Source organism: Callionymus lyra, chromosome 2, assembly GCF_982586985.1.
Source record: "Callionymus lyra chromosome 2, fCalLyr1.hap1.1, whole genome shotgun sequence".
Taxonomy (NCBI): Eukaryota; Metazoa; Chordata; class Actinopteri; order Syngnathiformes; family Callionymidae; genus Callionymus; species Callionymus lyra.
Window position 1 is genome coordinate 6,456,192 of NC_141819.1, and position 13,339 is coordinate 6,469,530.

A 13,339-nucleotide genomic window follows, 5' to 3' on the forward strand; every position below is an offset into this window, starting at 1 on the left:
CTAACACACACACACACACACACATATTGTATATATATTTCGGTCATTAGTATAAGTATTGATTTTTGAAAATAAAAATAATTTGTATTAAAAACGAAAGAAAATTAAAAAAAAAGTTTATATATATATTTTATGTTAATCAATACTAAATACATTATAAACTATTGTATTACTAATACTAATAATATTTAACTGGGTTGTGACTTCACGGATCAGGTCAACAGAGGTTCGCTGAACATGTTCAACTTCACTCCGCTGACCCCGCGTAGCTGCGGTGCATGGAGGGTAATGAAGTCTTCTCGCCGTGGTGACGCTCCCCCGTCACAGGTGTGGAAACTTCATTTCCCACAATCCCTCGCGGTTTTTCTTCCTTCCCTCCTTCCGTCCTGCAGCCTCGGCCCGTCTACCGTGGAAAAAAAGAAAAAAGAAGGCGAAAATGAGAACTAGCAGCTGCGGACGGAGGGCGACACCGAACCGGTTCTGAACCGAGCTTCCAGCGGAATGATGGCCGAAGAGCGGCAGCTGTCGGTCCGGCGCCCGAGCCCCGTGTCTGCTCGTCGGCCTTGAGTCCGCAGGAGCTGCCGCTGGAGCCGCGGGACTCTGGAGGAAGTGTCGGGTGGAGCTGCTGTGAGCCGGGCCGGGCTCGGAATGCTGGGCTAGAAGATCCACGATTCCTCGAGTCCTCCACGGTTCGGAACCAGATTGAATTCCTCCCCCGCGTCCCCCCTCCTCCTCCTCAGGTGAGAACCCGCAGCACACCTGGCGTGACACCTGGACTCCTCGAGGTCTTCGGTACCGAACGTCGGTTCTGATCCAAGTCATCTTTTTTTTTAAATTATTTCAGAATAACTTTTGTAATCCAGGCAGGTGAATGGAATGTGACGTCATATCCAGGTGACATTAGTGACCTGTAAAAATAAATCAACAAAACAAGCTGCACTTTACACTCTCTAATATATTATAATATAATTTATATATTATTAATTTACATTAGAAGTTTTAGGTAATGATCACCAGATTTTTTTTCTGTTTATATTTTTACTCAACACTGTTTTCAGGTTCAACAACTTAAAGTGATAGTTGACCTGAAATTCAACGTCACTCATGTTCTACTCGCCCTCATGTCGACTAATGTTGGGATTATTGTCACAGTAAAGTGTTCTTTTTTAGAGTTATAGACAAAAATGTTTGTTCATTTTAATGTAGCGACTGGAGCTCATTTGTCTTCGTCTTCGTCCAAAAAGACACTTAAAAAAAATCCAAATACTGCTCGTTCGAACATCTTGGATTGAAGCCTCGACATAAGGAATTGTTCGTATAAAATCTATATAAATATGAATTTATTAATATAAATAAATATGCCCTTTTTAAGTTAATTACCGTGTTTTAAAGATGACCCTGATCACTTTTTTTAAAAACAATCTTTTCAGAAAACGCCAAACCTTTCTGTTTACATTCAGATCTTACTGTTTAAATCACGTCAAGTATAAAATTGAATACATATCGTAATATAATCTTTACATGCTAATGACATGTTGACGTTTATCTTCAATTTCTAAAGTGTCACGCACCAGATAATCATGGCACCTTTTGCACGTCGAGATCTTAAAGTGATGGTTAACATTTAAACTTACTTACTTCTACCAAGAAACACTTAATGTTTAACAACTTAAACTTTGTCGCATATCAAATGAAAGTCGACATTCTTCTCTTTATTTATTTTTTATCATCATTTACTTTATCAAGTCATTTTAACATGCAGAAGGAGTTGCACATTTAGCATGTTTAACAGGAATGTAAGTTTGTCACTGCGCATCATCAATCCCGGAAATCCTCACCTCCAAGGGACTCGTTGTATAAACAAAGCGGGGGCGTGATTACAGATGGAGGAGGAGTGAAGCCATTATTACGTCATAATGGACTCTCGTAACCTCTTGTTCGTCCAGATTTAAGAGCAACTTTATAAATTAATAAATGTAAAACATGGTCATGATGAGGAACTTACTGCATCTTGAAGAGAAAGACTTTAATATTTACTACATGTCAGGAGAGTTTAGTTTCATTAGTTGATCTTAAACAAATCGTCTCCATCTTCGCCCTAATCATCTTGTTGTCTCCTGTGGCTCTGTCGGTCCACACACCTGAGGTTGTCAAAAGCAGCTCTAAGAAGTTAAAAATATCTTCGGGGTCGACACAAGGACTTGCTCCAGGTAGCTACCATCAAGAAGGTTCTGAAGGTGGTGTGTGTTGTCCCCGCAGGCTGCAGCATGGAGCGCTCCGGCAGCATCCAGCTGGACATCCCAGACTTCAGCAACTCCGTCCTCACCCACATGAACCAGCTGCGCGTCCAGGGCCGCCTGTGTGACATCGTGGTCCACGTGCAGGGCCAGAGCTTCCGGGCCCACAAGGTGGTGCTGGCCGCCAGCTCGCCGTACTTCCGGGACCACATGTCCCTAAACCAGATGAGCACGGTGTCGCTGACCGTGATCCGCAACCCATCCGTGTTCGAGCAGCTGCTGTCCTTCTGCTACACGGGGCGGCTCTGCCTGCAGCTGGCGGACATCATCAGCTACCTGACGGCCGCCAGCTTCCTGCAGATGCAACACATCATCGACCGCTGCACCCAGATCCTGGAGGGGATCCACCTGAAGATCAGCCTCACCGACCTGGAGGAAGAGGCCACGGAGGAGCCCGACGGAGGGACTCTCGAGGCGGTGGTCCGAGGCGGCCAACACGCAGGTCTGCGCTTGCTGGGCACTCAGGGAAGTGTGGAGGTCAGTGAAACCATCAGCCCGGTGGAGGAGCCTCTCAGTCCTCTGCAAATCGTGGAGCAGAGCGGGATGGAAGTGGCGCCGAGAACCAGCAAAGACACCATCCTGCGGATCAACCGGGCCGGGCAGTGGTACGTGGAGACCAGCAGCGAGGCGGAGCGGCCGGGCAGCGCCGGGGAGGGCAGCAGCGCGGACGGGGTCAGGATCAAGACCGAGAGGATGGAGCAGTGGATCGGAGCCGAGAACCAGGAGGAGGAGGAGGAGGGCGCCAACATGGAGGAGGGCGCCACCGTGATGATCGACACCTCGGGACGCAGCACGCTGGTGGCTCGGCCCGTGGGGGGGGCGGGCGTCCGCGGCATCAAGCCGTCCGGCAGGTTGAGCAAGTCGGAACGGTAGGATGCGTCCGGTGGTCCTCAAACTGTTGACTCGATGGATGTCAGGAGGTTCCTTTCGCTTCTCAGGTTTAGTCCCAGCGGCAGCGTGGTGGTACTGGCCGAGCGCCAGAGAGCCAAGAGCGAGTCCCCCAGCAGGATGGATGAGGGCCGGCAGCCCAGCTCCCAGGTACCCGAGATCACCACGAGTGTCGTCCAGAAATGTATTTGAAGGAAGTCAAATTCCATTGTCAGTTTTAGTACAGAAACTACTTCCATTCAGTCTTTACTTAACTTTTTCTTTAGTAAACGACTATAACTTCAATAACTGCAAACAAATCATGAATCATAAATCGTGTCGCACCAGTGGCTCACTTAGTGCAGGATTCAAGATCCCTTCTTGAATTTCTGGTTACTCTGAATGCCATAAAATAAGTGTCACCAACTCCGCCCATTTATGCACTGGTTTGAATTGACCTTTTACAATGTGTCGTTTACTTTTTTTTACGTTTCAATTTGAAAAGCGAATGAATTTGAAGTTACAGTTAATCTAAATTTCAAACTTCATGTTTAAAACTAGAGTCTGTCGACTACAGTTGGGATTATTTTCAGAGTAATCTTGTTTTTTGTAGAGTAAAAGACAAAAATGTTTGTTCATTTTAATGTAGCGACTGGAGCTCAGTTGTCTTCGTCTTCATCTTCGTCCAAAAAGACACTTGAAAACATCCAAATACCTCCAGACTGCTCGACTGTAACTCTTGGATTGAAGCTCCACATGAGAAGAAATGTTCAGGAAAACTCCAGTCTCCAGTCTAGCTCCAGTCTAGGGGTGTATATCTCCACCACTAGGGCCGATTCGATACGGGTCTCGATACACCGCCAGCGATACGATAAGATTCACTTAAATCCCTGGACTATACTATGCGATACAAATCGTTCTTCTTCAGTTACGATTTGATTCAAAAATGATTTTCTCCCGATAGAACTACATTATAAGAGAGTTTTGATATGTGACCATTAATTTAATTCAATTCAATTCAATTTTATTTAAAGTGTCTTATCATAACAAAGTTATCTCAAGACACTATACAGTTGAAATAAGACTATAGTTGATTAAGGAAAAATAGATCCCAGCAATTCAACAAAGAGCAAGAAGCGAAACACTGTACAGTGAGCTATACAGTGAGCTATGGCGATAGATACAGTTATTGATGGTTTAAGAATGTCTAGTCAGCTTTTTGAATCCACTCTTCCTCCAATGGTTGTTTTCAATTGAGCAAAACAAATGATAATAATAACAAATTACATAGTCCAGTATGTTCAGGAAGAGCATTGAAATGTATTCACAGAGGTAAAAATAGAAATCTAATAAATAAATTAACAAGAATATTGGAATTCATGTGAATGTAAACTTTTTCAAACCTGTTAAACTTCAAACACTTCAAAGAAAATAACTTGAAGGGCACCTTATGTGAAAACCCAACTCTCCTGACTTATTCACATGTTGTAAATGTTGAATGTCGTCTCCTAGAAGCTCTAAATCAGTTAAGTACCTACATGTTAATAAGCAAAATAATCATTTATGTAAACATGGTGAGAGTTACTTCTGCCTTTAGGTGTTTTTGTTATGTTTACACTAAGCAGCAAACCTTATTTTAATTATTTGTTTTTAATGTACAAAACATTTTCAGGGCTGAGTTGAAATTTACGTGAGTCTTTAAATGCAACTTGTGTTTTTATGACCAATCGAAGCAGAGTGGGCGTGGTTGCCTGGTCGAGATTTATGCTATGTCACAAATCACATACTTGCGTACTCAAAGTTAGTATTTTTAGTGCGTCAGTGCGTCTCAATTCTTAGTATGTAAATGTAGTGCTCCATACACACTTAATTGTCACTAAAACACCCATAAAACTGAGTATGGATCGATGGACCCTTTCTACACTAAATGACTCCATTTTAGTAACGTTGTTAACAGAAGTTGCGTCATTTATATCTGCATATATATATATATATATATATGCAGATATGGTTGAAAGCATCTTTAAATAGAAGTAGAAGAAGAAGCTGTTGTGTCATTTCCTGTTAGTGTGTAGCAGCAGAGTTTGATTTGAGACATACTATCTGTGGAGGATTAGTTACTAGTTAGTATGTACACTATCCTGATGCACACTAACTTCTAGAATACTAAGAGAAGTATGCAATTTGAGACACAGCATTAGTGGGCATTTTAAAGTGGGTGGGGTTTAAGCATATTTTCTAATGCATATATCTTTATAAAATGAGAGTTTTTTGCAAAAACAAACATACTGATGAGTATAATAGAGGTCCTAGAACAATTTAAGACACACTTAAATCAGCACATTAGGGGCCCTTTAAAATACTAGCAATTAAAAAATACTTATTTCCTACAACTACTACTTCATGAACATGGCGCGAGTCATGTTGACGTGCAGGCTGCAAAAAATGATACAAATCCACAAGTTTGACCCGCGGGATTATAACCAGTCGCTCATTTATCCATCTTTGTTTGTCGTCTTTCAACTTCTGCGTCAGTCCCTGAATCTCCACATCCCTACTCCGGGCGCTACATAAAAATGAACAAACATTTTAAGTGTTTTTTATTGTTAGTGTTTATTTTTATGTCTTCAATGTTCTTAATTAAGAATTGGAAAGAGCTAAGGTTGCGTTTAAATATATAACTGAGAGGAAAATGAAACTTGTAGCCCTTCAGATAATTCGTAGGGTAGCTTTACTTAACCAACATTTCGGGGAACCCTGCTCTAAAACAGGTGGAATCAGGAGCAATCTCAGCAAAACAAACGTGTTCTTTGTGCATCTCTTGATTTAAGCAGAGGCTTATCTTTGAAATGTTGCTGCTCTTCAGGGCGAGGAACATGCAGCGTTTGACGTGGGCAGCTACGAGGACTACCTGAGGGAGCAGGTGGGAGACCGCTGGTTCCGCTACAATCCCAGACTCACCTGCATCTACTGCTGCAAGTCCTTCAACCAGAAAGGGAGCCTGGACCGCCACATGCGCCTGCACATGGGCATCACGCCCTTCGTGTGTCGCATCTGCGGCAAGAAGTACACGCGCAAGGATCAGCTGGAGTACCACATCCGCAAGCACACGGGCAACAAGCCCTTCCACTGCCACGTCTGCGGCAAGAGTTTCCCCTTCCAGGCCATCCTCAACCAGCACTTCCGCAAGAACCACCCCGACAGCAAGCCCCAGGAGGCCCACAGCGCCTCCCCGGAGACCACCACCACCACCACCACCACTTCCGTCTCATCCCGAGGTGGCCACAACAACAACGACGAGGCCTCGCCCGGCCAGGAGGAGCCGGAGAGCGGCGTCGGCGACCGGGGCAAGTACGCGGAAGAAGCCCACGCTTCCGGGTCGGGGTGGGGGCGAGGGGCGGACGTGGTGGAGATCACGTCCTGTTGCACCTCAAGCCAATCGAATGCTGAAACACCTCAAATCACTGCAGCAACCGCATCTACCTTCACGTACCAAGCTGAGCAGAAGAAACTCAATGAAGAAGCGCCACACACTCCGACGACCTCGTACACCACATGATGCAGTGGTTCAGCCTTCGCTTCTATGACATGTTTTTTATATTTGCAGTCGTCGTTTCGAGGTTCACGTCACGGAATCGAAAGCGGTGAGAAATCGTTGCCAAACGTACCAGTCGTACTGATCCAATCCTCAAATGTTTGCCTTGAGACAATCCGGAGCAGCTGGATCCGTAATCGTCCTGCTCGCTCATCAAGTGCCGCTACGGCGCTGAGACGTGAAGTTGCACAAAAAAAACAAAAAAAAAGGCTCGATGTTTAAAAAAGGACGACTGTTAAAATATTCCAGTGTGATCGGAGTTCTCGCGTAAAAACGCAGATACGCGGGTTCTCTTTAGAAGGTTTTAAACAGTTTAGTTAACTGATTTAACTTCCTACAGTCGGCACATAACCGGCTTGTCCAGTACCGCTGAACCGGACGTTGTAATTGATGGTACCAAAGAATGTGCCTGAACCTTTTTTTGCACAAAAAAAAACGACAGAGCCAACAAAAAATGTAAGCGCTTAAACCAAAAAAAGAGCATCTTTTATTATGTCTTCAAATATTTGGAGTGAGAACTTTCTAACATGTAAAGTCAGTACAAGCGTTTTAATCCGACTCTAGTCTGGTTCCAAAACAAGTTGAATGAACTCTTGAAGCGTAACGATACTAAAAAGAAAACACAGATTTTGGTGCATCATTTAGATGTAAAGATTTAAAATTACAGATATTCAACAAATGTTTATAACACGGTTATATTACCCATATTATAAGTAATATACATTAGATTGATTACTTACCTCATGAATACTGTTTTGCATGAACAAGATTTAGCCGCCAAAATAGTACTAACGGAACAAAAAACGGTCCCTTTTGAAAATGTACTGAAATTGCAATTACACTTTGGATTTTATTTTGAAAAAACAGAACAAAAACTGGCTTAAACATTTTAGGACAAAGTTTGCCAGACCTGGTTTGGTACCGGTGTCATGTATATAAAACTTAAACGACAACCATCTCTTAAAAAAGCTTTTTTTTGGTTTTATACTTCTATTTTGGTTGCATTCCTAAGAACTAAAAGCACTTTTCATCATGGAGTCCATCTCGTTAAATACATTAAATCAACTCTAAATCAACTTACTATCTCCAATGGACTTCTACTATTGTTTAGATTCAAATTATGGACGCCATTTTTACACAAAAATGAACTAGGAATTCATAGTTGCAGGTGTTTGCAGAAATCGAGGCCTTGAGGAATCATGGTAAAGATCTATTATAACTGGAGAAACGATCCACTGAGTGGAACCACCACCGTTCCAGTAGCTCTTAGGAAGACCTGTCGTTAATCTTCACATCGACTGAAAGGTTTTTCATCGTATAATCAAACCTCCTGAGTACATAAGTGCGATGAGCTCTGATCACACTGGACTCGTTTGTTTGGCGATAGCGTTTTTGATCTTGCAAGGATTTTTGTTGAAACAAAAAAAAACAAAAAAACATTTGGCGGGCCTGCTGTCTGACCAGCAGGTTCTCTGGACCCGGTCCAGGCTCAGATAAGCTACACAGCTCAGTTACCTCTCATCACTACGCAATACAGGCTGCATGGCACCACCGGGTGGCGCTCCGATACTCTCTCGGAGCTCCTCGTTGTTTTATTTTCCTCAGATATTTTTCTAACAAACATGCTTTGTTTGCTTGTTTTTTTTTAGTTTTTTTTTTATCATTTTCTCGGGACACTTTTTGCTTCGACAATGTGCGGGTTTGGAAGCATCTCTGGATATTTGTGTCGTCACCTGGTTGGAAATATCTGTTGTTGGTGAAAAGGCAACTGAAATGAACCGAGAAGAGATTAAGAACAAATCAGATTCTTTAGCTATAGATGCACATTTAGAAAGTCTGAACTTCTAAAAAAAACTACTAAACATATATTTAAATTAAAGTATATCTTAGCTCATATTATATACACGAATAGCAAACCAAGCTTCTTGACCTCCATGTTTTTAGACTCTTCTGCAACGTGTCTTGACACTTGCAAATACTTCGATCGCCATCACTTCATAGTCAGGACTGATCGTTTTTGCTCTTTATTTGTTGAGGTACAAAGGCTTGCTAGCTAAAGCGCTAACTACATTTTCTCCAACCAGACCACGTTACCTCTTCAAATGCTAGAAACCTGGACCGTAATGTTGAAATACCTCTGGATAAATGCTTACGTAACCACAGCACATTTTCTTAGATCATACAAGAGTTGTTGCTAATTGATAACAAAAGTACAAAGATGCCAACATTTGTTGTGCCATACATGACATAAATATAGACTTATTGTTTATTTTTATTTACTCCATCAACCAACAAATTAACTTTTTTAAGTTCCTGCTTAAACTGTTTTCATCACACATGAAGTTGTTGTTGTCATAACGGTTTATTCCAATTAGTGTAACTTGACCAGGTTTATTGTAATTATTACTTTGCTCACTTTATTTCACTGGTCATATTATTCTTTATTTGCAAAGTATCCATCAATTCTATCGCTTCCTATTTTCTAGAAGCGATCCTAGAGGATCAGACACTCTATCTCCAGAAATCTACTCCAGCTCTTACGGGATAAAACATACGCCTAAAAAAACCCCTAAATATAATGTTTGCTACAATAGGTAACATTTTATTAACACGTTTACTTTGGTTAGGAAGGGAAGGGTTCCGATGCGCTACCGTGGTCGTACTGTCCCGGTATGAAGTTACACAGAATATTTTATTGAGTATTCAAACAAAGACAAGTGTCTCGAGTATCAAACATTCACATTAGATAAACAGGAAATGGATTATGGGCTGTCGCTCTTCTGGTGATGTCACAGACACACACTCAGGTTTCTGATCAAATGATTTACAGTTTTCATCGCTACAGGGTCTGTTTCGCGTTCGCATCCGTAACAAAGTTAGCAGCGTTTTTTTATTTTTTACCTCAAGATGGCGCAGTCCATGCCTCGGTCACAACAGATGGTTCTGATCGGGCCGACGATGATCGGGTAGCGACAAGGTTTGCGATCCCAGACCGTGTCTGACCACTTGGAATGTAGTAGCCGGGTCCACAGATCTGGACTTAAAAGAAAACCCTCTGCAGCGGTCAAAGACCTCCCTGGAGGGTTGCAACAGGTCCGGACCACCTGGCAACCAAAGGAAAGACTTTGGCCGTGTCGGCCTTCAGAACAACTTTAGCACTTATCAGCGAAAAACTGAACTGAACTTTTGGATTAACGAAGAACACTGAAAATGACTCGTTTTCCAGATGAATATCGGCGAAGACGACTAACCTACACAGGAACGGATCGGCTGTTACTGTTAAGAGACTGTGAAGCAGTTTCTTCATGGATGGTCCAGTTTTTATGCAAGTGAAGCCGACGGCTCGGGTCCACGCCACAGCTGGCCGGGCTCGGTCGCGCTCACTTTTCAGGCTATATCAGGATCTTTCAGGTATACAGAATCTTTCTTTTCACACGGTAATACGGTTTACCTTTCAGTAGCAGAATGCTAACAGTGAAACCTCAGAAATTCACCTGTAAATAAGTCATTTACGGCAGGTAAGAGACATTCAAACCAGGGCAGTGCAGTACAGAACAAATATTAGTAACCACAATAACCACAACACCTCTCGGTCACCATGGTTGTAAGTAACGCCGCTCTTTGATTGGCTCGATCAAAGAGGCGCTATTGTGTCGGTGGTGCTGAAGTTAACCTCGTCTCCATTTCATCACTCACACACATCTGCTTCAGAGCTTCTTTTTTTTTTTTACCAGGTCCGTTAAGTGCGAGTCTGGTTCTGACCAGCTCGCTCAAGTGAACTAGAACGGCTTAAGCATTTTCAGATCAAGTCCAGGTAGAGGAAGGTTTGAGCGACGGAAACACAGAGTGAGCAGAAGCCAAACGTTGTCGTCCGAGTCTCTCACAGATGAGCAAATCAAAAGAATCAACTGTTAAGCTTTTATGTTCAGTCTCGCATTATGTCCAGACAACGTTAACCAACCGTCGTCCAGACACTTACTTAAAGGGCAACAGATGTGAAACTCCAGCTCTCCTGACTCGCATGTAGTACGTGTTGAAGTCTTCCTCTCCAAGACGGAGTAAGTTCCTCAACATGACGACGTTTTCAACTTATTACTTTATCAAGTTGATCTGAAATCTGGGCGAACAAGAGGTTACGAGAGTCCATTATGATGTCTTAATGGCTTCACTCATCCTCCAGCTGTAATCACGCCCCACTTTGTTTATACAACGAGTCCCTTGGAGCTAAAGACTTCCGGGAAAAAATGTAAAAACGGTTGCCGTGTTTGGGAAACGCCAAGATGGAAGAGTCATCAGAGGTCGTTGGGATAGAATAAAATGTCAAAGGACGACGTGTCGTGCGTTCAGGGCTAAATACATCGTACAAGTATTAGCACCAACATCCGATAAGATGGAATCTGTGACGGAATCCGACTCGCCTTTCGACGCTCACTCAGGTTTCCTCCCTCAAGCTTCCCTCGCTTCTTTCTTTTGTCAAACTGTGAAAACGACCGCATCGCCATCATCCTCATTCTGTCTCCTTCACGAGACCGTTGTGTCGCTTTATTGTTTTTGTTGCCTCTCACGTTTACTGTTTGAACTTTGATTCTATAATATCTATCTATCAGTAATCTTGACCACGACTTGCCTACTCATGAATCAATTTCAAATATACTCGTTGATTCCTCAAATGTATCCTAATATATCGAATCAGAAAAGAGTCCCGAGACGAGACTTTTTAGTAAATTAACTTTTATGACTTTTTTCGTTTGTTTGTTAAGAAATACTAAACCATCATAGAGGAACCTGAAGGGTTTTGTTTTTATGTGAAGATGATTTCTGTTGCATGTGTCTGTTTCAAATTAGGTGGAGGGGGGGAGGAGGGAGGGGCGAGGCCAAAGGTTGATTTGTTACAAAATGTGAAGACGTTTCTTTCACGATGACCACTAGATCACTCGCAGGTCGCATCTCCTTCCGAGGAAATAAAGCACTTTAAGTGTCGAGCAGCAACTTCTTTTTTTCTGGACAGTTTGACTGTGTTCTTTGTACTTATCGCAATCATTCCCTCACTTGTGAACCAGATCCCAAGATACGCAATTTCCTTCAACTTTATCATTGTGTGAATGCTGGGAAGCATCCACACACATTAAGATCCTGCTTTCTTCTGACAGCATTCACACTGCATTCTCTTCAGGAAATGCACTTATTCTAGTCTAAAGATATTTTCCACTTAAAAATATTGTACGTCCTGTTAATTTGTGAGCTCAGACTTTTTTCAGACAAATATTCCTTATAGCTAGTTTTGGTCACATGTTTTGATTCCCATTGACTGCCCAAGCGACCAGAACATCAAGAAGGGAAAATATTGCGTAAATTCCAGTATACCCTTGAAGCAGTCGTGATAGTTACCCAGATACATACATCCCGACTGTTCAGGATGTTAGCTTCTGCTACAAAGAAGTTCAATCCAAGATGGACGTTACAGACGAGCAGTATATGGAGGTATTTGAATGCTTTTAAGTGTCTTTTTGGACGAAGATGAAGACGAAGACAACTGAGCTCCAGTTGCTACATTAACATTAATAAACATTTTTGTCTATAACTCTAAAAAGAACACATTACTCTGAAAATGATCAAAAAATAATGTTTAATTTTACTATGGATTACTCTTACCAAGCTTACTTAAGAACATCTTACCAGAGCAACAGTACATAATAATAATAATAGTGATAATAATAATAATAATAATAATATTATTACTAGCACTACTCTTTAATATGCAGAAAATATGCCTTTTTTTTTTTGCTATCTTTATTTTAGTACATGTCCATCTTGGACCGTGTGGCGTCAGAGAGGCCATGTTTGTTGGAGTGATTTGAGAAGGTGCGGTGACACCACCTGGTCCAGGTGAATGACCTCCTCAGCACACCTGGAGGACAGGATCTACTACGGCGCACAGGTAGGCCTATTTGCCTTTTGTAGTTGGGACTCTCCAGGACGCCTCAAGTTGAACGACGGATTCGGATTTGAGATCCGGTATCGGATTAATCTGTGTTCATGGCCAGAGCTCCTTGAAAATGGTGGCTGGGCTTGAAGCACGGAAGCAGGTGTTGGTCCAGCCGAGGGCACATCTACACCTGATGAGAGGGGGAAGGAAGGAGGTCCACTCGGGGGTACAGAGGTTGACGCCACAACAATGACAACCGTGGCAGGGAGAACAGCAGCAGCCGTAACAAGCTACATGAAGCCAAGGAAAGTGGTCGTCGTGGGAACCTGCTCCTCCTCCTCCAAGACGGTACTCATAATAAAATATGTTAAAAGTATGACATTTCTGAGGAAGTTCCTCTGAGGCTTTGAGTGATGGTTTCATTGCGCGCCCAGTTTCTTTAAACTCAAGAACCTGGTGGGGTCGCAGCACCATTTGAACGTTTGTCTCAGACCACGTCTTACCAAACCTGCCTCGATCTACTAGTTGACTTCTCACATTCTTCCAAGCAGAGATTTACTCCTAATCACTTGACTTGTATCAACAGTTTACAATTTGAAAAACTCTCTATTCGGTGAACATCAGCCATTACGCTGTATGTATCACAATGACACT

General features: G+C 42.6%; 1 protein-coding gene across 1 annotated transcript; it reads left to right on the forward strand.

The window, feature by feature from the left end:
• The first annotated feature begins 324 nt into the window (after positions 1 to 324).
• zbtb37 (zinc finger and BTB domain containing 37) lies at positions 325 to 11,739 on the forward strand. Its single transcript, XM_087783321.1, has 4 exons — positions 325 to 740; positions 2,260 to 3,166; positions 3,236 to 3,335; positions 6,031 to 11,739. The coding sequence occupies exons 2-4, from the start codon at positions 2,268 to 2,270 to the stop codon at positions 6,721 to 6,723; spliced, it is 1,692 nt and encodes a 563-aa protein (XP_087639447.1). The 5' UTR covers positions 325 to 740; positions 2,260 to 2,267; the 3' UTR covers positions 6,724 to 11,739.
• The last annotated feature ends 1,600 nt before the right edge of the window (positions 11,740 to 13,339 follow it).

Bases quoted from the DNA above. Each gene is read 5' to 3' on its own strand.
- zbtb37 (XM_087783321.1), top strand. From the start codon at position 2,268: ATGGAGCGCTCCGGCAGCATCCAGCTGGACATCCCAGACTTCAGCAAC. The intron at 3,167-3,235 runs GTAGGATGCGTC...TTCGCTTCTCAG, and splicing joins AGGTTGAGCAAGTCGGAACG to GTTTAGTCCCAGCGGCAGCG. The intron at 3,336-6,030 runs GTACCCGAGATC...GCTGCTCTTCAG, and splicing joins GCCGGCAGCCCAGCTCCCAG to GGCGAGGAACATGCAGCGTT.